This window comes from Eptesicus fuscus, chromosome 16 (genome assembly GCF_027574615.1).
Source record: "Eptesicus fuscus isolate TK198812 chromosome 16, DD_ASM_mEF_20220401, whole genome shotgun sequence".
Classification (NCBI taxonomy): Eukaryota; Metazoa; Chordata; class Mammalia; order Chiroptera; family Vespertilionidae; genus Eptesicus; species Eptesicus fuscus.
Genome location: NC_072488.1, coordinates 58,612,891 through 58,640,800, shown reverse-complemented (window position 1 = coordinate 58,640,800; position 27,910 = coordinate 58,612,891). Strand labels below are relative to the sequence as shown.

The following is a 27,910-nucleotide window of genomic DNA, read 5'->3' as shown; positions in this document are numbered from 1 at the left end:
TACATGAATATTTAAAATAGTCTTAAACAAGGATATTATGCAAAGTTCCTAACACAGTGACTAATATATACCACATGCTCAGTAAGTTAAAAGTGTAATTATTTATTATTTGTAAATAAAGAACTTGAGGTTGGTCTTTCTTCTTAAAACAAAACAAACAAAAAAAGCCATGACGTTCCAAGGTGTGAGAGCTGAGTCTCCTCCAGGTGCTGACCTGACCAACAGGTGGATGAGGCCAAGGGGAACTCAGGTGGCAGCTCTCTTTAAACCCGACCACACAGAGCGCTTCATTCCCTGGGCTATCTTCACATCCTCCCAGTCCAGTTTGGTGTCTGGAACCTCATCTTCCGGCTCTGGATCCTTTCTCACGGCTCCCTGGGGTGAGGCGACCACAATGGGCAGAGGGCCGCATTCCTCCCGGAACTCCACAACGTGGAGACTCTTTTTATCAGCCAGCTGTTGGTGGGTTTCCTGGGCAAGACCAAATGGAGAAGAGCAGTTAGGTCTGTGAGGCACATCTGTAATTCAAAGAGCAGGAACTGCCTTCAGCCAGAGGGAAGTCGGCAGTGACAACACTGTACCACTTAGGACTTAAATACCCTTTCAGTTGATTCTGGGGTGACCTGTTGTAGGTGGAATAATCTCAGCCACACCTTCCTGCCCACAATGCGGACAGAGGGAAGGCGTTGTCCTTCCAAGCCCTGCCAACCATGTGCCAGGCTGTGCCCAAAATCAATCTGAATCTCATCAAGCCCCAGTCCAGCTCCCAATTCACAGGACACAAAGGGAAAGAAAATGTGGAGGATCCACATGCAGACATGTAGTCAGCACCAGACTGGGAAACCACAGTACGAACAAGCCTGGTTTCTTCTACTAACCAAATAAGAAAAAAGGGAACCTACACATTAAAAATGACTTAAAAGACACAGCAAAAACTTAGAATGTAGTGACCCATCAGCAACCTGATTCAAACAAATTGCATAAAAAATTATTTTTAAATGGAATTTTTTTAAAATATATTTTTATTGATTTCAGAAAGGGAGAGGGAGAGGAGAGAGATGGAAACATCAATGATGAGAATCACTGATTGGCTGCCTCCTGCATGCCCCCTACTGGTGACTGAGTTCACAACCCAGGCCATGTGCCCTTGACCAAAATCGAACCCGGATCACTCTGCCGCTCTATCCACTGAGCCAAACTGGCTAGGGCTAAATGGACATTTCTATGAGCTCCAATGAGATGTGTGATAATACTAAATTCCCGTTAATTCTTTAGGTAATAAAGTAAGTAGTATTGTGGGGTACTTTCAAATTCTTATCTTTCAGATACATATTTATGGATAAAATAAAATGATGTGGAGGTGGTCCTGCTGGCACAGCTGAGAGTGCCAGGGGATTCATAACAGAAGGTAGCCATCCAAGTCCGGAAACAGGCAAATAAAATCAGTGGATGGTTTACAGATGGTTTCTTAAAATATCCGATATGTTCAATCTCATGTTTCCAGGTTCTGTCTACCTTGTGGTATTCTCTCTAATACTACATTATGTTTGAAATTAGAAAAGAGATGAGCTGTTTCATAAAAACAAACTAATTTAAATCAGTGTCTTATAATAAATAGCACATTACTTAAATTGGTGGCACTTTTTCTCTTGAGTAGCACATTAAATAATGCAACTTTTTTATAGCTGGTGGTATCTGGGATAGTTACATTAGAAGATTCAAAGTACTAACATAAAGCAAAAATATCATATAAGTGAATAAATGTACTTGATCATAAATATGAGCTATCTAAAACCAATCTTGCCCTAGCTGGTTTGCCTCAGTGGACAGTGCGTCTGCCTGCGGACTAAAGGGTCCTGGGATCAATTCCAGTCAAGGGCACATGCCTGGGTTGTGGGCTCGATCCCCAGTAGGCGGTGTGCAGGAGGCAGCCAATCAATGATTCTCTCTCATTGATGTTTCTATCTCACTCTTCCTCTCCCTTCCTCTCTGAAATAAAAATATTTAAAGTTAAAAATCTTAGTCACATCAAATAATTAAACCTCTAACAAGAAGTTTAAATTTAGAAGTACTTTTGAAGGATATTTTGGATAGTACACACACACACACACACACACACACACACACAGCTGTTCAAAAAAGATATTTTATTTTTTTAATTTAAATTCTTAATTGTTTAAAGTATTACGAGTCTCCTTTTTCCCCCAGCACATGCCCTCACCCCCCTACTGTCTGTGTCCATTGATTATGCTCACATGCATGCATATAAGTCCTTTGATCTCTTACCACCTCAGGGTTGGACAGTCTGTTTGATGCTTCTATGTCTCTGGTTCTATTTCTGTTCATCAGTTTATGTTGTTTGTTATATTCCACAAATGAGTGAGATCATGTGGTATTTATCTTTCTCTGACTGGCTTATTTCACTTAGCATAATGCTCTTCAGTTCCATCCATGCTGTTGCAAATGGTAAGAATTCCTTCTTTTTTATAGCAGCATAGTATTCCATTGTGTAGATGTACCAGTGTTTTAACCCACTCATCTACTGATGGGCACTTAGGCTGTTTCCAAATATTAGCTATTGTAAATTGTGCTATGAACATAGGGGTGCATATATCCTTTCTGACTGGTGTTTCTGATTTCTTGGGATATATTCCTAGAAGTGGGATTACTGGGTCAAATGGAAGTTCCATTTTTAATTTATTAAGGAAACTCCATACTGTTTTCCACAGTGGCTACACCAGTCTGAATTCCCAACAGCAGTGCACGAGGGTTCCTTTTTCTCCACATCCTCGCCAGCATTGTCATTTGTTGATGATAGCCATTCTGACAGGTGAGAGATGGTACCTCATTGTTGTTTGGATTTGCATCTCTCAGATGATTAATGACTATGAGCATGTTTTCGTATGTCTCTTGGCCTCCTGTATGTCCTGTTTTGAAAAGTGTCTATTTAGCTCCTTTGCCCATTTTTTGATTAGATCGTTTATCTTCCTTTTGTTAAGCTGTATGAGTTCCCTGTACATTTTTGAGGTTAAACCCTTATTGGAGATAACATTGGCAAATATGTCCTCCCATGCAGTGGGCTTTGTTGTTTTACTGATGGTTTCTTTTGCTGTGCAGAACCTTTTTATTTTGATGTAGTCCCATTTGTTTACTTTTTCCTTAGTTTCCATTGCCGTAGGAACTGTATCAGTAAAGATATTGCTACGACATATGTCTGCTATTTTGCTGCCTATGGATTCTTCTAAGATTTTTATGGTTTCCCATCTGTTTAAGTCCTTTATCCATTTTGAGTTTATTTTTGTATATGGTGTAAGTTGGTAGTCTAGTTTCATTTTTTTTGCATGTATCTGTCCAATTTTCCCAACACCATTTATTAAAGAGACTGTCTTGACTGTATGTTCTTGCCTCCTTTTTCAAATATTAATTGAGCACAATGGCTTGGGTCAATTTCTGGATTCTCTGTTCTGTTCCGTTGGTCTATATGTCTGTTCTTGTGCCAGTACCAGGCAGTTTTGAGAACAGTGGCTTTGTAATACAGCTTGATATCTGGTATTGTGATTCCTCTAACTTTGTTCTTCTTTCTCAAGATTGCTGCAGCTATTTGGGGTCTTTTTTTATTCCAGATAAATTTTTGGAGAGTTTGTTCTAGGTCTTTGAAATATGCCATTAGTATTTTAATGGGGATTGCATTGAATCTATAGATTGTTTTGGGTAGTATGGACATTTTAATGATGTTGATTCTACCAATCCATGAACATGGTATATTCTTCCATTTGTTTATGTCTTCCTCTATCTCTTTTTTCAGTGTCCTGTAATTTTCTGAGTACAAGTCCTGTACCTCCTTGGTTAAGTTTATTCCTAAGTATATTCCTTTTAAACAAAGCCCTTTCTTTTCATTAATTTTCCTATTTTGAACAGAGAGAGCTACAATGATTCCACAGATAACTTGGTTCAAAAACAGCCATCAAACTCTCTGTAAGGAAGCCTGTCAAAATCCTCAACAAACGGAGACCACAGAAAGGAGTCTCTTGAACCCAGCTGTCTTATCTGCTCATGCAGCTCTGCTAAGATCTACCCCTCCTTTCAAGGGGTAGTCAGGTCTTCCTGCCCACTGGGAGCAGTGACCGTGACTGTGACCCCTCCCCTCCCCCCCGGGCTGAGGGGGCAGGTGGCAGTAGCCCAGGGCTCCCAACTGTGTGTGACAGCCTGGTGTATTGGGGTTCATGGCTCCTCAGAGGTCAGGCAGCTGCCAGAACGACCTGTGCCGGGACCATGGACACTGCTTCCCCTAAGACAGCTCTCATGAGTGAAGCAGGGGCTGAGAGGCTCACACCAGTCCCATCGGAAAGGTATAAATTAGGAAATGGACTTTCTCTTTTTATTTTAATTCTATATTGTTGGAGATTTAGAACAAGCAAGTATTCTTTTCATAATAAAACAGAGTCTAATTAGTAACTTTTAAAAATAATTAATTTTGAAAGTTCAAAACACCCATGAAGTATTTTTTAAAGGTTAATCTTCATGAACTAACTCTTCAATTGGAAGAACTACCTAATTAGTCAGCATAAAACCCATGTCTTCAGGTGACCCCAGGACATGGTAGTCTCAATGTACACAATTGAAATGCAAACCAGAACTTCCGTTTCAGACCCAAGGCACGGTTACCTGGCAAGAGAGCCCATGGAAGAGGCCCCGGGTGAGGTTGAGCATGTTCATGGACCCCGAGACCTTGGCATACATGTCTTTGATGCCAATGAGACGGCAGATGGTGATGATGGCCCGGTGGCAGTGGAGACCATAGCCTAGAAAAGGGAGGAATCAGAGTCAGTCCCTGCTGCTTTTACACAGCTCCAGGCTCTGGGTTTAGGAGACTCTGGTTCACAGTCTAGCTCATCACTTCCCAGCTGGGTGACCCTTGACAAGTTACTTAACTTCCCCGGTGATCCTTATTTAAATGTTATTTGAACCAAAGAAATAGCATAAATGTCTTGAGCACGTGGGCAAAAATACAGGGTTGTTAAGAAGATGAACTGAGCTGTGTGACAGTTCCTCGCATCCTGCTAAGAACTAACCATCGAGGGACACATCTGTTGTCACCCCTTGACTGCTTGTCTGCACTGAGCAGAGATGTCTACTATCTTCTTCTGGAAAGACTCCTGGGTTTGTAACACTCTCCTCTGATGGTCTCCTGACCCATCCTTCTCACTTCCTCACAGGCCTGACCTCCAGCCACGTGCCCTATTAATGTCTACTTACAATACCTGCGCCAAGAATAGCTTTAAAAACAAACCAAATATATCTCTTCCCCTTTAAAGCCCTTACTTCCCATTATTCTCTGAATTAAAATAAAATAAAATAAAATAAAATAAAGAACTCCACCCCACCCCCAAAGCCCTCTATGACCTGACATCTCGCTGACCTCATGCAGACTCCACCCTCCTGGTGCTGGCGTTCCCACCTGGGGGACTTTGCACTTGGCATTTCCCTGCCTGTTCTCCATACGGCTACTTCTCACCTTAAATGTTTCACTTAAATCCCTCATCCTCGGGGTCAATCTTTAACCACAAGATTGAAGGTGTCACCCTTCCTTCCCAAGGCCAGGATCTCCCTAAACCGGGATCCTGGCTGCTGCTTCAGGCCCTCAGCAGAACCTGTCTATCCGACGTTCCCCTCAGGTCGAATGTGGCAAAGTCCCCCAGCACCAGGAGGGTGGAGTCTGCATGAGGTTAGCGAGATGTCAAGTCATAGAGGGATTTGGGGGTGGGGTGGAATTCTTTATTTTATTTTATTTTATTTTAATTCTGAGAATAATGGGAAGTAAAGGCTTTAAAGGGGAAGCGATATGCTTGGTTTGCAGTGAACCTGTCTATCAGATGTTCCCCTTAGGTAGAATGTGGGCTCCATGAGAGTTGGATATGGTTCACTGCTGTGTTCCCAGAGCCTAGACCAGTACCTGGCAAATGCAGGTGGGAGTGAGTGAGAGAAAAGAGCTCCAAGTTTAGATGCTAACATTCTGATTAGCCAGATGTAAAACTCAGAAACCTCCCCACTCACTTTAAGGCACAGCATTTTTCTTGCTGATTCAGTATATGTGTGTAAAAACTATATTCTTACCTAGAACTGTCCTATTTGAAAGAGAAAATTAATTGTGGGCTAGCTATGCCAGATCATTTGAGAACTGAGGGCTTTAGAAGGTGGCTAAAGATAGGCTAACAATGCAGTGGTCTGTTCTTTTATGTGGAGTTATATACACACAGAATATATGCCCATGTGTGAAGGTGTATAGATGTACACACACCTAGAGAGGTGCACATGCAAGAAAGTGCAAGGCACATGTTTAGAGGGGCCTCGGAGGCTCACTGGATGACCTGGGCATGATGGGGAGCACTCGAGGGAAGGTGTGTATGCTGCACAGCACCTAGACCATACGAGATGCTCCACCAATGATAGCCATTATTTTGCAGAACCTATCAACAATGTTAAGTGAAGGCTTACTATATGTACTTTGATTGTGAAGACTTCAAATGCAAAGAAAACATTTGTTTAATAAAAGCTAAATTCATGTGTGTATGGTATAGGAAATGCTTTGTAGTGCTGTGTGAGGAAGGAGATACTGTCCTGCAGCCAAGGCAGAAGTGCCTATGTTTAAAGCTTAGGAACATGGCATTCTCGATCTCGCCAGGAGATGCACATGTACATTCACAAAGATACACAAGCATCTTTCTTACTTTCCTTAATACAGTTTTCCTATTTGGCACTCTTTTGGTTATTAATATCCTCCCACAGAAAGTGATGCACATGCTTCAGGAAAAGCTATCTATAATGTATCATACTGCTTTAGCAGAATATTTAACCCCAATGCACAGGTAATAGGTCAAACTATTTAGAAACCTGAAAAATATAGAAGACAAAGAAAATAAAAAATGCTAACCTCTATAATTAAATTAAAATTTGAGAGAGAGAGAGAGAGAGAGAGAGAGAGAGATATGTGTGCACTCACCCTAACCAGTAATGGAACATGACACCCCCTGGTGTATGAGGTAACGCTCCAACTGAGCCACACGGGCCAGGGTGGGAGGCAGTTTCAAAAACCAATTAGGTATAAAAATTATTCAGGCTTCTTAAAAATCTAACTTAGGCTTCCTGTTTGGTATTTTCAAAATGAGCTCAAGTAAAAGTGAGCAAAGTAAAGGATATGATAGAACTACTATAACTGCACTGCTTTATCTTCAAAAAATTTAAAGAGTTTTTAAGTTACCTCTGGGTTGTTTCTTCATCTTGATATGTGTTCTTTTAAACCTTAAAGAGATATCATGGAATACTGGAGGGTGAAAACATAAAGATGAACAAGGTTAGGTATGAGCTTTAATGCCCTTGCAAATATTACACAGCAACTAATACAACCATAAGGAGCCAGCACACAGTGTCCAAGGATAACTGACAAAGTTTGATTTACCCATCACCACCTTCTCAGGAGAGAAAGTTTGCTTCTACATTTTACATGTTTATTGTAAGAATGTAGCAACAAGCACAGAAAAACAAAGTTACCATCTTATATATATACTAGAGGCCCAGTGCACGAAATTCATGCAGGGGGGGCCGGTGTCCCTCAGCCCAGCCTGCACCCTCTCCAATCTGGGACCCCTCGAGGGATGTCCGACTGCCCGATACCGGTAGGATCAGGCCTAAATGGGCAGTCGGACATCCCTCTCACAATCCAGGACTGCTGGCTCCCAACTGCTCACCTGCCTGCCTTCCTGATTGCCCCTAACCACTCCCCTGCCAGCCTGACTGTCCCTAATTGCCCTCCCCTGCAGGCCTGGTCACCCCTAACTGCTCTCCCCTGCAGACCTGGGTACCCCCCAACTGCCCTTCCCTACAGGCCCGGTTGCCCCCAACTCCCCTCCTCTGCCGTCCTGGTCACCCCTAACTGCCCTCCCCTGCAGGCTTGATCACCCCCAACTGCCCTCCCTGCAGGCCTGGTCCCTCCCAACTGCCCTCCCCTGCTGGCCATCTTGTGGTGGCCATCTTGTGTTCACATGGGGGCAGCCATCTTTGTGTGTTGGAGTGATGGTAAATTTGCATATTACTCTTTTATTAGATAGGATATATAAAGAGCCAGGGTCTGTAATGACCGAAGGCTGGAAGGCTCAACCAAACACCAGAAGTCAGTGCTGAGTTGCCGTGGTGACCCAGCACTGATTGAAGCCGGTGCCGGGGCAGCGACCCAGCACTGACTGCGGAGGGGGCTGCGGATTAGGCCCGGAGAGAGGCCTGCAGAGAGAGAGGCAGGGTCTGATCTGCAGCCTCAGTGGCAGCTGTTGATCAGCTGTTGCCTCTCTTTCTCTCCGGGCTTCACCAGCAGCCACATCTCTGTTTCTCTACAGGCCTCCACAGGGCTGCTGAGCAGCCCCGCCTTTTTGATCAGGCCCAGAGATAGGCCCGGAGACACTGACTGGCATAGAAACTGACCAATCAGAACCAAATCTGGGTGAAGTGCCAGGAGCCAATGGCTGCCTAGGAGGCGGAGCTTTTGATGCTGACTGGCATAGAAACCAACCAATCAGAACCTAATCTTGGTGAACTACAAAGGCAGAACCTAAGGTGGGGGCTGAGGAGGGATTTTAAGGGCAACAGTTGTTTGGTGTAAGGTGTAAGAAAGAGGTTCAATTTTTTAATGACCGGTTTGACAGTATAGTGCATATGGCTGGCTATCAATCCAGATATAGGGATTATGTGTTTTCTCTGCCAATAGCATCTCCTCCTGATGAAAAAGGCTTTTCCCCCCAGTTTAAGCAATCCTATCCTATATAAGCTATCTATACTAATAAAAAACTAATATGCTAATTAGACCGGGAGACCTTCCGGACATCCTTCCAGACAAAAACGTGGTGGGGTCGAGGCAGAGGTGGTTAGGGGTGATCAGGCTGGTAGGGCGGGGGGGCGGGGGCAGTTGGGGGCGAGCAGGCCAGCACGGGGGGCAGTTGGGGGTGAGCAGGCCAGCAGAGGGGGCAGCTGGGGTCTATCAGGCCAGCGGGGGGGTGGGGGGGCAGTTGGGGGTGAGCTGGCTGGCAGTGGGGAGGGCAGTTGGGGGCCATGAGGCCGGCAGGGGAAGGCAGTTGGGGGCCATGAGGCTGGCAGGGGAGGGCAGTTGGGGGCCATGAGGCCGGCAGGGGAGGGCAGTTGGGGGCCAAAGGCAGGCCGGGGAGGGCAGTTGGGGGCCAAAGGCAGGCAGGCCGGGGAGGGCAGTTGGGGGCCATGAGGCTGGCAGGGGAAGGCAGTTGGGGGCCATGAGGCCGGCAGGGGAGGGCAGTTGGGGGCCATCAGGTAAGCGGGGGGGTAGATGGTGGCGATCAGGTTGGCAGGGAGGGGGCAGTTGGGAGCAACCATGCTGGCAGGGGGGTAGTTGGGGGTGAGCAGGCTGGCAAGGGGGGGAGGGGCAGTTGGGGGCGAGCTGGCCAGCACATGGGGGCAGTTGTGGGTGAGCAGGCTGGTGGGGGGGGCAGCTGAGGGCAAGCAGGCCGGCAGGGGGGGGCAGGTGGTGGTGATCAGGCTGGCGGGGTGGGGCAGTTGGGGGTGATCAGGCTGGCGGGGTGGGGCAGCTGGGGGTGAGCTGGCTGGCAGGCAGAATGGTTAGGGGTGATCAGGCAGGCAGGCAGGCAGGTGAGCGGTTGGGAGCCAGCGGTCCCGGATTGTGAGAGGGATGTCCAACTGCCAGTTTAGGCCCGATCCCTTTGGGATCGGGCTTAAACTGGCAGTCGGACATTCCTTGAGGGGTCCCAGATTAGAGAGGGTGCAGGCTGGGCTGAGGAACACTCCACCCCCACCCCCATGCATGAATTTCGTGCACCAAATCACTAGTAGAAATATACTGCCACACAATGAGCAAGCACAGCCTTGCAAATTTTAAAAGAAAAGATTAACACTCACTTGTATGGTCTTCATATCGTTCTATATAATGCAAATAGTGAACTGCTCTGTTCTTTGCCTGAAAGATGAAAAATATTTTTCTTAAATCTACTGTTGGAATGTACCTTTTCTCAGAGTTCAAAAAGTATCTTTTGCCCTGGTTGGTGTTGCATCAGTCCTCACACCAAAGGGTCTGGGGTTTGTTTCCCAGTCAAGGACATGTACCTGGGTTGCAGATTGGTCCAGGCCCCAGTCAGGAGGCAACCAATATATGTGTCTTTTTCACATAGATGCTTCTCTCTCCTCTCGCCCCCCTCCCATCCCTCCCTTCCACTCTAAAAATCAATGGGAAAAAATATCCTCCGGTGAGGATGAAAAAAACCTCATAAAATACTAGAGGCCCAGTGCACAAAATTCGTGCATAGGTAGGGTCTCTCAGGGTCAATCTGCGGGGCGACTGGTGAACCCACACTGGCACCCGCCTTGGCCGGCCTGGCACCGCCTGCTTGCCAGCCCCGGTCCCCGACACCACTGCTGCCGGTCACCTCCCTCTGAGGGGTGACCAACAGAGCGATTGGGGGAGGAGGGCCTGCTTGCACCCGCCTTGGCTGGCCTGGGGTCTGCAGGCTGGGGACAGCTCCTGCATTGAGCATATGCCCCCTGGTGGTCAGTGCGCATCATAGCAACTGGTCATTCAGCTGGTCGTTTCACTGTTTGGTCGATTTGCATATTAGGCTTTTATTATATAGGATTTTATTATGGAAAATTTCAAAGTTACACAACAATTTCAGTATATATTTCTAAAAGCTAAAAATTTAATAAAAACAGAAACTTAACCACACTATCACTATCACAACCTCAAAAAATTAACAATAATTCCTTAGTGTCCTTGGACATTCTGTCAGTGTGAGACACTTTCCCAGCTGTCTCACAATTTTGGTAACAATCACAAGTCTGATGAAAATGATGTGAAAGAACATAGGTTTCAGAAACTGCTCTTTGTGAGATGTGGAAACTTGGACAGGAAGCCTCAGGAGAAGGTTATTGTAGTTTATTTTTATGTGTGGTTTCCATCATGTCTAGCACTTTGCCATTGATCTCTTACTGTCAATGAAAGAAAAACGTACGTACTTTTCTGAACGCGTCCCCCCGATCAGTGGCTTTCCCAATGGCAAAACCTTTAAAAGAAAAAGCCAAAATATGAAAAAAGGCATATATTTGGCACATCTTTCACCACATTTCAAGTTTCAGCTCCTACAATATTTCATAGCACTTCATTTCTCCTCCGCCCACAGAAAACCTGCTATACTAGATGAATGACAAAGCAGGAGGCTACAGAGATTTGCTTCTCTGTTCTGGGACATTTGGGAAACGGTACACTTTTGGGATATAAAATCCATAACATTCCCTTTTATTAATCTCTACATAAAACTAAATTTACTCAATAAAAAATAAAACTAAACATGGTTTTGAATATTTTTGAAAACAGATTAAAATAACCAGAAAGGTTGGGAAAACATACATTGCTATAGAGTAAAACCATGATTTCACTGGAACTTTCAAGCAATTCAAATTTCAAAGAACTAGGAGATAAAAATCAATGATTCTTGAGTTTGTGGGTACTTAACTCCATGAAGTGAGGTTTATCACAAGTTACCATAAATGCCTCCACTGTCTGCTGTCACCATTAACTATTTAAAGTAACATAAAACTGCTCCATAAGAGACGCAAGACATCTGAAAACCTGGGACAAATGGATTCCAATTCCTAATTTAACCATACAAGTCCTACAGGAAAATATGAGTGAATGTATTTATAATCTTCAAATGAAGGTTTTCTAAGCATAAAACCAGAAATCCAGACACAAAACCAGAAGTAATAAAAGACTGATAAATTTGCTACATAAAGGTTTAAAACTTCTGTGGGTTAAAATTTACATGTGGAAAAAATAAAAAACTAAGTCAAAATGTGATAGGCAAAGGGCCAATGTCCATAACTCACGAAGAACTATATCCTCAATGAGGAGAACAGCCAATAAACATACAAAACAGAAAAATGGGCAAAGCAAATGAACTGACAGACCTCAAAGAAGAAATAATAATGGCCAATAAACATGCAAAATGATGTCCAAGCTCTCATAGAGAAAAAAATGGAAATGAAAACAAAGAGATAGTTTTCACTATGATACTGATGATCAGTAACATTTTATTATACTCAGGGCTGGCAAGGGTGTGAGGGTACAGATGAACATAAATCGATGTAACCTTTTGGGAGGGTTCTGGCAATACTTATCAACATTCAAAATGCATACAATTTTGAGGCAGCAACTTCAGTGCAAGAAATTTCCCCTATTGACTTTCGTACCAAAGTATAATAAATTACATGTACAAGAAGCCATTTTGTTTAAAAAAAAAATACTACAAAATTGGGCTCAACATAAATATTCAACAAAGGGAAAAGGTAACAAAAATTACATTTACCCACACAATGGAAAACTATGCAATCAGTACAAAGAATGAGGGGGAATCTGTTTATGCTAATACAGGAAGATCTCTGGATAATGCTAACTGAGAAAAGTTAGGTACATAATTATGAGCATATTATGATCCCTTTGTGTAAACTTAAAAAAAAAGATATATGAATAAAGAATTTCTGGGAAAGATACAAAAATAACTGTTAAGACTGGTTTCCTTTGGCAACATACTATACATATGTATGACTTATTTTTAAAGTGTCATGTAGTTAATTAGGCAGTTTTCTTTCCCTTACACATTCAATAAATATTCACTATGGAAACTTTATAGAAAAGAAGACAATTTAAATGAATGGCCAACCTATGAATTAGAGTAAATGTTATTAACCTTTTCAGTATATATCCTTCCATTCTTCCCTTTGCATATAAACATCCTATATAATAAAAGGGTAATATGCTAATTGACCCTAAGGGAGGAACGACCAGTCACTATGACATGCACTGACCACCAAGGGGCAGATGCTCAACGCAGGAGCTACCCTGGGGTGGTCAGTGCGCTTCCGCAGGGAGAGTGCCGCTCAGCCAGAAGCCGGCTCATGGTTGGCTAAGTGCAGTGGCGGTGGCGGGAACCCCTCCCGCCTCCGTGGCAGCACTAAGGATGTCTGACTGACAGCTTAGGCCCACTCCCTCCAGGAGAATGGGCCTAAGCAGTAGGTCAGACATCACCCAAGGGGTCCCGGACTGCAAGAGGGCACAGGCCAGGCTGAGGGACACCAACCGCCCGCCACCCCCCACCCCAAGTGCACGAATTTTCGTGCACTGGGCCTCTTGTACTTTATAAAAAATTTATTGGATAATATTGATTAATAGGATCATATACCCTAGGTTTCAAGTGTGCATTCCTATGATACTTAAAAAAACAACAACACAGCCGAAACCGGTTTGGCTCAGTGGATAGAGCGTCGGCCTGCGGACTGAAAGGTCACAGGTTCGATTCTGGTCAAGGGCATGTACATTGGTTGCGGGCACATCCCCGATAGGGGGTGTGCAGGAGGCAGCTGGTCGATGTTTCTCTCTCATTGATGTTTCTAGCTCTCTATCCCTCTCCCTTCCTCTCTGTAAAAAATCAATAAAATAAAAAATAAAAATTAAAAAAAAAACACAACAACACAGAAGTTGGAATTATATTTGGTCTTATATGAAGTTGTGCTTTTTTCACTTAGCATTATTTTTATAAGTTTCCATAATTCTTTAGTGGCCTAAGAATATTACGCTATATGGCTGTATTCTTTTTGTAACTATGTCCCTACTATTGAGCATGTAATGTAGTGGTTTCTTTCCCCCTCATTTTTCACTATTTACGTAACACAATAGTGTTTCTAAAATAACCAATGGTGCCCTGGCCCATGTGGCTCAGTTGGTTGAGCATCATCCCATGCACCAAAGGTCACCGGTTTGATTCCTGGTCAGGGCACATGCCTGGGTTGCAGGCTCAATCCCCCAAAGGAGGCATACAGGAGGCAACTGATCTGTCTTTCTCTCTCTCAAACTCTCTCTTTCCCTCTCCATTACTCTCTCTCTAAAAATCAATGAATCAATGAAAACATATTTTTGTTTAAAAATACCCATTGGTCCTCATAGGAAAAGGCAGATGTGGAAAATCTATTCTTTCTTTTCCCTCTAAGGAATTTCATGGGGTGACCATAAGATTTGTGAATCCAAACTCCAAAAGATTTCATTCATCAATAGAAAAAGTCTGGTCAGCAGCATGAACCCATGGACTCAGGCTGAGTAAAGGCCACACCTATCCCCACTGCTGCCACCAGCACCCCTAATGTCACTGCACCTCATTCACCTGCAGCTCCTCTGCCATTCCCCACGGCGACCAGCACACGGACTGATTTCTTTCTTCCCTCTTTTGCTGTCATATTGAAAACATTTCTTACCTAAAAGACAAAATGTTTCATATATATTTTACCTTAAGGAAACTCTGAAGTGGGAACTGGAGCAGCAGTTCTTTTTAATATATTTTTATTGATTTCAGAGAGAAGAGAGAGAGAGAGAGAGAGAGAGAGAAACATCAATGATGAGAATCACTAATCAGCTGCTTCCTGCACACCTACTACTGGGGATCGAGCCCATAACCCCGGCATGTGCCCTTGGCCAGAATCGAACCTGGGACCCTCCAGTCCACAAGCTGACACTCTGTCCACTGAGCCAAACCAGGTAGGGCTTGTTAGCAGTTCTGAGATAACTTAAAGGGATTTGAAACTACACAACGCAATGTACCCCATTTTAACAAACGTATGCAAAGGAAAAAGGTGCTGATTAAACTCTGTCATGGTTTATAACTGGTGGCCAAAAGACACATCCCAATATCAGAGATATTGAAATATGAAAGAAATGTGCATTTAGAAATAAAACTATATATATAGAAAAAAAATAGCATAAAACCAGATCTCCTTGCTAAGGATTAGGCTCACCTGAAAATAGAGAATTTGGAAATACTTGCTTATTATGAACTACAGGAAAACTTGCATTTTTTGTGTGTGTATGATGTATATTAAAGGCCAGGAACCATGAAACTGTTAACTAAACAGCTTATATTGCAGCCGCTTTCCCATAAAATGAGGTTAAAGGAAAAGGGAGCTGAGTCCACTGCTGTGGATCATCTAACAGGAAAACACCCACATATACAAGAATTCTTCAAAGGAATTAACTTCCAATAAGTATACACTGGGACCCAAAGACATAAAATACTTGCAAACATATTTTAAGTTGTATAGACAACTGGTATTGAAGAAATAATATACAAAATTCAGTCACAAACTCAATAAATGATCATTTCACCCGGCAGTTAACACTCACAAGGCTGCAGCACCAGCTCTAAGGGCAGATGACTACCTTAGGGACTGCCCTGGAAAGTGACTGAAATTTACCTCAAGCAGGCTTGTTTCAAAGGCCTGCAGGGTGATTTCCCATCAAGAGCTGTACACCACAGCAGTCCCATGCTTCCCAGCCCTGCCCCATGGCTCCTGCAGTCCCTGCTCCCTGAACTGAAGCCAGATTCAGCTGGTTCATAATTCGAGCACAGATCACTAATGCTACCTTAGCTTTAGGAAGGAGGAAATCTCAACGTAATTCCCAAATTCTGTTATCAACGCCACCAAAGCTGCCTTGTCATGAGACCTCAATTGATAGCGCCCCCGAAAGGGCAACAGTCAGGAGAACCCGTATCAAGTGATTAAAATTCAAGTTTCATTATTTTCTTACCCAAATCAGCTCTGTGTCTTAGAAAACATCACCCATCAAGGCTTTCCTCACAGTCCTTGTGTGCTATCCCTACTCCACCACCCTGAACTTTCACAACTTCTCCAAAGACCTAACTGGGCACTGGGTTCAGCGAGCCTACCTCAAGTATCCTGGTATCAAAATCATCATATGTTTCTGTAGAAAGAAAAGAAACAGACATACAGATACGTGTCAATACAATTAGTGTACAAAAGCATTTTCAACACAGGCATGATTATCGACATTTATGTGAGAAAAAAAGTGAATCTTTTGGTGCCACTTCACAGGCCATGCCCTGGTCCTCCGCCACCACCAGACCACTACACCATTAAACTCAGACCAGGAAACTCGGCCACCACCTCCCTGACTGCACCTCCTACCCCTCCAGCTCTCTCACTCAATGTTTCCCCGGGCGATGGTTCTTGGTGCTCCCCCGCACCTCCAGGCTCTTGACCACTGTTTTCTTTCCCTCTTACCCCTTCCCGTCTTCATAGCCTCTCCCACAGCCAACACACCACAGCCCATCATTTCCTCCAGAGCGTGTGAATATCCTCGACTCCCTCACCTTTTTCTCTCCTCCGTATTGTCTATGCCTGAATCAATGCAGCTGTCTGGCCACACCTGGCCTGCTGGGTGCCACAGAAGAGAAGTCAAAGCATAGTACATACTTGGACCCCTAAACATTCATGGTCTCTAATTCAATCAAGAGCTCCCTGCAACCTGTCAGCCTCTTATGTCCTTTTAGTTAGGCCCCTCTCCACTCACCTCATAGCCACTTCAAACACTCTATGTTCCTTTAACTTTTTACTATAGAAAATTTCAATCACATACAAAAACAGAATAGCTGAGTGACAGCTTATGTATTCATTAGCCAGCTTCAACAATTATCAACTCATGGTCAGTCTTCTTTTCTCTACACTGTTCAATTCCGACTCTGGATAATCTGGGAGAAAGTCCCAGATACCCTACTTTTCATCAAAATATTCTGGTGGAAACAAGGAGGCATCGATCAGACTATTGGGCCTCAGAGGGAGGATAGGGGAGGGTGGGGGGAGGGGGGAAAGATCAACCAAAGGACTTGTGTGCATGCATATGAGCCTAACCAATGCTCAAGTTCAACAGGGGGTTGGGGCATCCGTGGGGAGGGGTGTGGGATGGGAATGGGGGGATGAGGACAAATATGTGACACCTTAATCAATAAAGAAATAAAAAAAAAAAAAAGCAAAAAAAAAAAATTCTGGTGGCCAGCCCTCGCCGGTTTGGCTCAGTGGATAGAGCGTCGGCCTATGAACTAAAGGGTCCTGGGTTCGATTCTGGCCAAGGGCACATGCCCGGGTTGCAGGCTCCATCCCCAGTAGGGGGCATGCAGGAGGCAGCGATCAATGATTTTCTCTCATCATTGATGTTTCTATCTCTCTCTCCCTCTCCCTTCCTCTCAGAAATCAATAAAAAATATTTTTTTTTTTTAAAGAAAAAATATTCTGGTAGCCATGCTCATCGTTGCCCCATCCTCTCCTCAGCAGATGGCCTCTCCTCCTCCCAGTCCAGCTGAAGCCACTAGACAGACATCTCTCACACACCCTGCCCCACTACCAATACAGGCTCACCTGAATCTGTCACGAGTTAGTGCACTTATCTCTACTCTGAATCTGGGTCCCCGTTAAGGACTTGCTGATCTTTTTTCTCCTCCCATCTTTCTCCTCCCAACTGAAGCCTTCTATTCAGCTCTAAGCATGCTCGCCAGTCTCTCCCTCAGCCTCTGCTCTTCTCTTTAAGCCAAACTTAAGAAAGCACCACACTCTTGTCTATTCTTCATCTCCTCAAGAATGGATGTTCGAGATTTTTCTCTACATATATGGCTGTTGGGGGGTGCGGAGGACTTTGGTTTCTCATTTGGCCTAAGAAGTATTTTGAATTTTTCTTTCATTTTTCTGTTTATGAGGCTTAATGACAACGATATGGTTTATCCTGTTATGGAAACTTCCACACCATGCTGCTCCACAGACACCCCACGACCAGTTGTGTTGGAAAACTGCTGTGCAGATCCATAACGCACACCACCACATGTAAGGCTCTAAGAAGCCACACAACAGCAGTGTCTGAACCCAGTGCTCTGCATCCTGTGTGTGGAATACTTTTGGTTACGGGCCTCTAATGTTCCATAAAATATAGCTGGATAATAATGTAAAGTTATTTCAATGATGTTCAAATCATTTTTTTTGGGGGGGGGGGGAGAGCAATCTAAACAGGTAAGTAAATAAACTCATATTAAGGAAATCCAGAACTACAAGCAATCTCTCTGTCACAAAGGTAAGCAAAATCAGGACTCTGCTACCTCCATTGGGACCCGGGTCGGGGGGGCCAAGACTGACACCTCCCCACGAGTTTCCACTCCAGCCTCGCTCCCGCTTGACCTTCATCTTCCTCTTTCGATCCCATTCTTCTCTCTGCTGGAACATGTCAGCTTCCACCTTCTCCTGCTCTTCCTTGCTTCTCTGGGCAATGGACTGCACAGCTCCATCCTTCATCAGAGGGACATTCAGACCAGGCCATAGGAAGCCACTATGCCCTGAAAGTTTAAAAACATGCATGAGTAAGAATTTCTTTAAAGCATTCATTTGAACGTTAAAATGCCAGGCAACGGGTGTACAGATGATACTGCTAGTAGGAGTTTAAACTAACATAATCACTAGGCAGGCCACTTGGCACATCCATTAAAATTTTCAGCTAATAATTCCACTTCATGGTATTAGGCTAGAGAAATTAGGCAAAGGCAAAAAATGGAAACAATGTGTTACATGTCCAGCATTACTGAAGGGTTGAGCGAACCATGGCACAGCCAACATATGAAATCTGCACTAAACTGAAATAATGAGATAGTTCTGTGGGTTCTGATGTGGAACATTACCCAAGATCTAACTGAGTGAAAAAAAAAAAAAAGGTAAATTATAAGACAGTTATGTGTAGCACATGATATAGTTTAATTATTTTTTTAAAAGAAAATATGTATTTCTTTTAAGGTTTTTATGTATATACTAGAGGCCTGATGCATGAAATTCATGCAAGAGTAGGCCTTCCTTCCCCCGGCTGCCGACACCGGCTTCCCTCCGGCACCTGGGCCTTAGACTTCCCTCCAGCAGCCGGCAGGCACCTGGGACCCGGGCTTCCTTTGCAGCCCTGGCTTCGTCCAGAAGGACATCTGTTGTAATTAGTATATTACGCTTTTATTATTATAGATGAGCATTAAAAAAATGCCAGAAGGGCCCTAACTGGTTTGGCTCAGTGGATAGAGTGTCAGCCTGCAGACTGAAGGGTCCTAGGTTCGATTCCAGTCAAGGGCATGTACCTTGGTTGTGGGCACATCCCCAGTAGGAGGTGTGCAGGAGGCAGCTGATCGATGTTTCTCTCTCATCAATGTTTCTAACTCTCTATCCCTCTCCCTTCCTCCCTGTAAAAAATCAATAAAATATATATATTTTTTAAAATGCCAGAAGGAAACACACCAAAATGAGATCAGATGTTTCCAAGTACCCCATACTATTTTTATTCTTCAAGGCAACTGAGAAGGGGGGTATGGAAAGGGCACCAGGAGGACTTAGGTTTCTCCTATGGTCTGAAGTTTTTATTGAGAAGTATGTGTGTGTGTGTGTGTGTGTACATATATATATATATATGTATATATATATAAACATACATACATGTATATATGTGTGTGTGTGTGTGTGTATATATATATATATATATATATATATATATAGTGGTTATAATTTTTTAAATGTTAACAAAAAAAATAAAATACAGTCCTAGCCAATTTTGCTCAGTGGATAGAGCATCAGCCTGCAGACTGAAGGGTCCCGGGTTCGATTCCGGTCAAGGGCACATGCTCAGGTTTCGGGCTCCATCCCACTAGGGGATGTGCAGGAGGCAGCTGATCAATGATTCTCTCTCATCATTGATGCTTGTAACTCTCTCTCTCCTTCTCTGAAATCAAAAATATATTTTTAAAAAATGAATAAATAAGTAAAATACAAGGTAAGGCAGAGAAAAATATCCAAGTAGATATGCAGTAACTAGAACAGTGAAGGTGTTTATGTCATGCCTGAAAGGCTATTATATCCCATATAATAAAAAGGTAATATGCAAATTGACCCTAAGGGCAGAACGACCAGAAATGACCAGTCACTATGACACACACTGACCACCAGGGGGCAGACACTCAATGCAAGAGCTGCCCCCTAATGGTCAGTGTGCTTCCACAGGGGGAGTGCCACTTAGCCAAAAGCTGACTCATGGCTGGCCAGCGCAGGTCAGTGACGGGAGCCTCTCCCACCTCTGTGGCAGCGCTAAGGATGTCCAACTAATGGCTTAGGGTGTCCAACCACCCCCCCACAACCCAGTGCATGAATTTTCATGCACCGGGCCTCTAGTCAACAATAATTTATCAGCAACCACAACGAAATGCCAATTCAAATACACCATACTATTTTTATTCTTCAAAAAAAACCACAAGAATAAACAATCATGTGTTCCCAGGGTTGGTAAACCTAAGGGCCACAGGCCAAATCCAGCCCAACACTTGTTTCTATAAATAAAGTTTTATTGGAACAAGCTATGCTAATTTGATTATGTATTGTCAATGACTATTATGTGCTCCTGGTTGTAACAGAGACCATGTAGCTCACAAAGCTGAAACTATTTACTACCTAGCCCTTTGCAGAGAGAGTTTGCCAACTTGCCATTTATTCCATCTTTTATCCTGAATCATATGCTACACTGATACCGAAGGTTTGTGAAGGAATGAATGAATAATCCCTTTCTACGAAATCCCCCCCCCCCCCAAGAATGCTGGGGTAAGCAGCAGATCCTCATGTCCTTCAAGAGAAATGTTTTAATACTTCTAGATTGTAAAAATATCTATAAAATTTGGGGGAGAAACCTTAAAAAGCACATTAGCTATTTTTTTAAGCTTACCTTCACCGATGATCTGACCCCTGTTCAAATCCTTCCTTCTCTTTCTCTTAGTTCTCTTGCCTCTTCCTTTTCTTGCTCCAGCACCAGTCTCTGCTAAAGCACCTTTCCATAGCTCATCTGCTGTCACTGTAATGAGAGAGGATTTTATTTATTTATCTTAGTTTTAAGCAATGATCTATGGTTTCCCATTGAACAGAAAAGAACAGAAGACGCCAGCTTCACTTGCACCATTGCAGACATGAAAGTAAAATTAAACCATTCTTTGCACATTTCTAATAATTACATTTGGAAAACCCAAAAGGAACCAATTCTACTACTTTCAAATATGGCCTTCCTCCACAAAAGACAGCCAACATTTAAATCCCTCTCTCCAACAAGTTTGTTTCCCAGACATTTTATCAACTATTTACAGATCTCTTCCCTGTCCTCTTGCCTCCATTAAAACCAGAGATAGTCAATAACTATCCTTCTTAAATACAGACTTTTTAGCCTAAACTAGAACCGACATGTCAATCTGAATCCATAAGTCTTAATAAGTTGGATGTTGTGCTTTATTCTTCTGTGAATGACCTAAACATCTCCTTCAAAATAAAATGCCCAAATTCACTTAAACGCTGATTAAAGGCCAATCAATACACAGGAAAGAATGAGTGAGTAGGGGTCTGAGAGTTAATATTTGCACGTGAGTGTGTGTCTTTCCTAAACCATGCTTGTCTTTTACTTTGCGTATAGACCTGACACTGCTGATTTCCACTGGTGAATTTCAAGGATCCCAAAATCTTTTTCTACCATACATTTCAATTAGTATTTTCCACTTTGTGCTTGTGGAATGTATAGATTATTTACTTCTGAATTTTACTGGAGAATTTAATTGTGAATAAATACTAAAATAATTCTGAATTTTACTGGTGTAGAATCTATATCATTAATTAGATTTAAATTCTCTCTTCCCAAGGACTTCCAGCCTTTCACAGTATCACCAATTGGTTTTACAAACACAGGTTCTGTTCCATTATCAATTTACTTAACCCTACCAGACCTGAGGCCCTGAACCTAACTGTCCCCTATACCTGGGCTCCTGAGCATTAAAGAGAAAAAATCAACATGATATAGAAAAATGTTAGTTACATGCAAACAAGTGGTTAGAATAAGATGGAACTTGGAGACACTGTAGAAAATTGGTCTACCTTTCATCTAGCGCCAATATTCCACCTCAGAGTCTGAATCAACCAAAGTATCGATCACCTGTTGGACTGTGATAAGCCTAGACCTACTTCGCTTTCCTGTTGAAGTGCTTGGTTCTTCGCCGCTCGTTTCATTGTGAATTTTCAGAATTTTTTCATGTCAAACCACACAAAGTCAATTCAAACACATGGGGGCAGACATTTGCAATGGCTAACCATGAGGTTTGACCACGATTAGTTGGTTATTTTTAGTTTGTGACGCATTTTTTTCACGTACTAGGCAAAGTACCGAAAATTAGATATAGCGGTATAGCGGCAGATTCGGAAATTACCGAAAAATCAGTAAAGCGGTCTGGTAGGGTTAATAAAGAATCAGAGCCACACAAATGCTGTACTAGTCAAAAATCTAAACTACATATAGCTGCCTGCCTGACGTACTAAAAATATCTACAACTCAAGTATTTTCATCCTCCCTTAGGGTTTAAAAGTTCTACCTGCTTGCTTCCTGAAAAGCCTTATCTTGACCCTCAGGGTAGATAACACGAAAGGGAAAAATGTTTTGGATTTATAATACTTTTAAATGCTTTTACCTGCACAGTATACTGTTTGGGGTTTTCTTAAAAAACACACACACATATTAGTACAGCTGATCTCCATTAACTGAAGGTCAAAAAAGTAAGTGAGACTCCACATCACATAGTGCTGTTTACCCCTGATCAGAGCAAAGGGTTTAGGTTGAGCTCAAACTTTAGCATACTGATTCACTTGAAAGCAGCATAGGTTCAAAATAAAATAACCAACCGCAGACTAAACTCTAAACGGTTGATTTTCTTTCCTGACTGCTTAAAAATTATGGTGCCTACAAATGCCATCCAAACCTGAAAGTTCCCAATGAGAGCATTTCAAAAGGAGGCATATTAAGAGGTAAATCAATTACAGAGTTTTTAATCACTTAGAAGCAGAATGAGCAAATTAATCATTAAGACTAAAAGGGGTTCTATTTGCAAAAGAACTTGATATTGAGACAAGGAAATGAAAGACTAAAGCATTTAATTCATCTTTTTTACATAAAAGGAAAATAAAATTTCTAACTACATTTGAAAAAGACAAGCCACATGTCAACTTTTGAATGGCATTACGCTTTTTTAAATGGTTGTAAACTTTTTTAAAGATTATAACAGAAATGGTTATATATATATATATATATATATATATATATATATATTATTGCTTTTTTACAGAGAAGGGAGAGGGAGAGAGAGTAAGAAACATCGATGAGAGAGAAACATCGATCAGCTGCCTCCTGCACACCCCCTACTGGGGATATGCCTGCAACCAAGGTACATGCCCTTGACCAGAATCGAGCCCGGGACCCTTCAGTCCACAGGCCGAGGCTCTATCCACTGAGCCAAACCGGTTAGGGCTGGTTATTTTTTTAAATCCAGAAAATATAGACAGTATGAAGAATATAAAAAATATTCAGAATCCCATCACCACTGTTAGATCAGAATGTATATCCAATTTTTTAAATTCATACATGCATACTTAAGTGTATACATATTTTTGTTTTAGACAAAGTTGGAATTATAACATTTGTATGTTTTTTAATTATTACATTGTGAGCCTTATCTCATATTCTTAGTTAATACTAAGAAAATTTTTTAAAAACTACAAGTTGAATTGAGTTGTTTTGACAGATTTTACTATTTTAACTGGTCTAAGATTCTAATTAACCTAAATTGCTATTTAGAATAGATTTACTATTATTTCAACTCTGTCAAAGAAACAGCAAAAACTAGCCCCAAGCTAATTTCAACTGAGAACACGCCCTTGAAGCTAATCTCAATATGACTTGGGAACCAATAAACTCATAAGGGTACAGAGTCCCATAACTAAGAACACAGGCTAATGCCGAGTCTGAGGCTGGTGGGACAGCAGTGCAGGGACAGGGCCTGAGAGGGCAAAAGGCACCTCTAGAGTAACAGGAGTTAAGAGAAAAGGCCTTTTAGGGCAAGGCAAAGACTATTTTAAAAAATTCCCAAGGCCTCTGAGTCTGATACAGTCCCTAAGACTCCAACTCCATCCACCTCTCTTTTTGCACCCAATCTGCAGATACAACAAAGCCTATGCTACTTGTTATGTCCCTACCACCAAGCCCTCTTTCCTGCATTGCTACACAATGACCTAGTGATAGGAGACCTCCACATTACAGTGAACTGCAGCCACACAGTGGAACACTCAGCTGTCTAACACTGCACAGGAAGAGCCTGTGAACTAACGTGGAAATGTATAATATATCGCTGCATGGAAAGATGGCAAAACCAGGATTTCAGGCAGTAGGGTTATAGGTGCTTTTCTTTTTTGATTCTGTATTTACCAAATAGTTTAAAATAAACTGGCTTTATAATTCTAGTTTTTAAAAATTTGCCTAATGTTGAGTTGTAATTTCAATCTCCATTTATATCAGTTCAGATTGAACTCTTTCAAATTCTATCACAAGTAGGAGTCGTGTTAACAAAATATCTACTTAAAATAAATAAACTTTTCCTGATTAGATAGCCTACCTCAACTAAAGCACAACTGGAAACAGACTCTGAGTACCTTCTTGGTGTGAATCTAAATCAGCCTCAGGGGCCCCAAAGAAGAGCATTAAAGTAAGTGAGTGGTTCCCAAAGTATGATACAAATATGACTGGTAGCATGTGAGATAATTCTACAAGGTACATGAAGGAACATTTTTATTTTAATAGTATATCACATACTAATCACTGAAGTGACAATTCATTTAAGGAAGTAGAAAATAAAGAAAAATTAAGATACAAAAGCATCTTTCATTGTCCTGTTTCATGAAATGGGAAGTTTGCGGCCAGTCTACGTACATTTAGTGAAGAAACTATAGGATCTATACTGTTGGCCCATCAAGTGGCTGGGAGAAGAAATGCAGCATTGTGTCTGTAGCGCACAGGTCAAGCCGCTGAAATGACAATTGTCTCTGGTTCCTGGAGATGACAAAGGGCCTGTAGGTAGATGGGAAAAAACTTTGAATTAGATGCTCTATGGCTGTGAAGAAACATTGCCTAATAGTTTTCACCATGAAGAATTTCTTCCTTCTAATTCTCTTCTATTAAATCAAACTGGTTAATTAGTGACTTCTGAGAGATTTTAGAAAAATTATGGCTATATTTCTGACCAACCTGTTGCAGCATTTAGAAAAATACTGCAATACGTACAAAGAAAACAGAGCAACTTTTAACAATTAAGACAAAAATTAACTCTAGGGGAGAGAAAATGTTGAAGAAAATGTAATGACAGAATACTAACTAGCTTGGCTGTAATAATAACATACACTTAGCCTTAATAATGAAAACACCATCCAAAGAGTCCATCAAAATTGTACATACAACTACATTGGGGGAAAAAGGGGATGGAGGTGTAAGAGAGCTCTTCAATTAGGATAACAATGTTAACAGAGACAAAAACAATACACACTATCTGTTTAGAAATATAACCAGAAGGAAGCTGAAAGAACTGAAAGTAACAAGATGGAAGATGGGAAGGAATAGGAAAGGGAACTGGTTTTGAGATATAAACCTTTTAGTATTCTGTAGAAATATAATATTTTAAGAACTAATACAACAATCTTCAAAGCAGGAACTACTAACCCTATTTTACAGATGCGGAAACCTGAGGGTCTGAGGGGTGACATTTGCCCATGTTTGAAGAGGCAGAAAGTGGTGGAGCAGAGAATTGTGCGGTCATTCTGCCAGTCACCATTCTTCCCCAGCCAGGGCCTTCCGCAGGGCTATCCCTCAGCCAAGGGCACTCCTCTCTGGCCTACCTCTCATCAGCACAGAGCAGGGACACTGCCTGGCTGATAAAAGGCAGAGTAAGTAGCTTATGAATCAATGAATCACCGAACCAACGAGTGAATACATAAAGGGAAGAGCCCCGGCCCACCAGATTCCTCTGCTAGACCTCTCAAGCAAGGTGTACAGGCATCTCAACAGGCGGGGTTAACAACGAAAGAAAATACACTGCAAGGAAAGCCCAGCACACAGAGTTCCAGAAGCTCAAGGACACAATGAGATTTCAATTCTGCCTAAGCATAGTCCATGTGGAAAGGCAGGATTTAACTGACCACAGGCACACATGGGCTCAGCAGGGCTTCGCTTCCTCCCTTCCTGGAGGGTGACTGAAGAGGGAGCCCTGCACTGTGTCAGCGTGGGAGCAGAGGCTCCAAAAGACTGTTAGGAGACATCAGGGTATCCAGACAGCTCAGGACCCAGTCTGTGTGACCTTTACTCTCTGTGTGGCCCTGTCCAAGTCACTCAGCCTCTCAGAGAATTACTTCATCATCTGTAAAATGGGAATAACAACTTCCTTGGTGTGAGGATTCACCAAGATTACATGTTACAAGCCTGACACACAGTAGGGTTGAGGGGGAGAAACTGAGCAAAAAAGAAAAAAAAAAGACAGAACTCATGGACGTGGACTACAGTGTGGTGATTGGACTGGGGGTTGGAAGTGTAGAAGGCATAGAGGAGAAAAATGATGATGGAAAAAATAAATAAAGGAAGAAAGAAAGAAAGAATAAGAAATAATACTCTTTAGACCCTATGCATTTCCATTACAAAGAATGCGCTTTGTTCATTTACATTTCTAAAAACCACATAAAGTACTCTAGCATTAGATCTTATAAGAGAAGGTAGAAATAAACAAATCTCACCATTACTGGGAACAGTCTTCAATGCCAAAGTGGAAGCTGTTGGAAAAGTGTGTAGGTAAAGCTGCCTGGACCATAAGTGACCTGTAAAGTAAAAAAAATAAATAAAAATTTAAGATACATTTTTCCATGAAAAAGCACTTTAAAAACAATCAAGCCCATATTAACATTAATATTAATATAGAATAAAAGAACCAAGACAAGCCCTGACTGGTTTGGCTCAGTGGATGGAGCGTTGGCCTGCGGACTGAGGGGTCCCTGGTTCAATTCCCCGGGCTCGGGATCCCCAGCAGGGGGCGTGCAGGAGGCAGCTGATCAATGATTCGCTCATCATTGATGTTTCTATCCCTCTCCCTTCCTCTTTGAAATCAATGAAAATGTATGTCAAAAAAGACAGCCCAATTTAAAAATAGGAAAAGATTTTAAAAGACTGTCTCCAAAAACACCACATACAAATGGCCAATAAGCAATAAGAAAATATGCTCATTAGCCATAAAAAATGCAAACCAAAATCACAGATACCACTTCACTAAGATGACTATAATGAAAAGGGCTGACAACAAACGTTGTCAAGGATGGAGAGAAATAACCCTCATGTGCTGCTAGAACTAGATGATGGCAGCTAACAGCCAACGGGTAAACTGACCTTCCAAACACCCCTTTTCAGTAAGGGTACTGACCAGCCCGGAACCTAACACGTCGCACGCCCACGCGACTCAAGCTGTAGGACAGCCTCTCTCCCTGCAGCCTTGCTGCCCGCCATCCCCCTCGAACCCCGCGTCGACATCACCAAAAGAACCCGTGGGTCGCGCCGCCAGTACGGCGACACTGGCTTGCGATTCCCGGCCCCTCTCTGCCCCGCGCACAGGATAGGAACAATCTGGAGAACCGGAAGGGGCCTCGGACCTCACGCTACTGACTGATCTTGGAACCCAGAGAGGGCGAGGGCGCGCGCAAGGTCACACAGCGGATCTGGGTGGGACGCAGCCCGGCGTGAGGGGCCCAGGATCCGCGCGCGGCTCCATGCTCCTCTTCGCCCGGACGAGCTCCCGGCCCCCTCCCCGCTCGTAGCCCCCGCTCCGCCCAAGGCCCCCACTCCGTGTCCCTGCTCTCACCCACGGGCACGCGGCACAGCGCAGGGAGGCAGCCCGCTGCGCGCACCGCCGCCGCCATGCTGGAGCCCCCGCAGCGCCTCGTCCAGGCAGCCCTCCCCACCGCCCGCCACACTGCAGACAGAGCCGGCCTCTGCTCCCCGGGCCTTAATCCCCGATGCCAGATGGCAGTGCTGCAGTGCGCAGCCCGGGGTGGGAAACTGCCCCGACTTGCACCGAAAGAAATGAGTCCGGCGCGGCTGCGGACA

General features: G+C 43.1%; 1 protein-coding gene across 3 annotated transcripts; it reads right to left on the bottom strand.

The window, feature by feature from the left end:
* Positions 1–82: 82 nt before the first annotated feature.
* Positions 83–27,910, bottom strand: MRPS5 (mitochondrial ribosomal protein S5). Of its 3 annotated transcripts, none has more exons than XM_008160569.3 (12): positions 27,666–27,910; positions 26,554–26,634; positions 24,707–24,844; positions 20,645–20,770; positions 18,009–18,242; positions 15,795–15,829; positions 14,238–14,328; positions 11,041–11,087; positions 9,931–9,988; positions 7,259–7,321; positions 4,666–4,802; positions 83–471 (listed from the first exon to the last, which is right to left on the bottom strand). In XM_008160569.3, the coding sequence occupies exons 1-12, from the start codon at positions 27,721–27,723 to the stop codon at positions 247–249; spliced, it is 1,293 nt and encodes a 430-aa protein (XP_008158791.1). In that variant the 5' UTR covers positions 27,724–27,910; the 3' UTR covers positions 83–246. The 3 variants fall into 3 exon arrangements, with proteins under 3 accessions (XP_008158791.1, XP_054584269.1, XP_054584268.1); XM_054728294.1 differs by having other exon boundaries at positions 27,670–27,908; XM_054728293.1 differs by lacking the exons at positions 11,041–11,087; positions 14,238–14,328.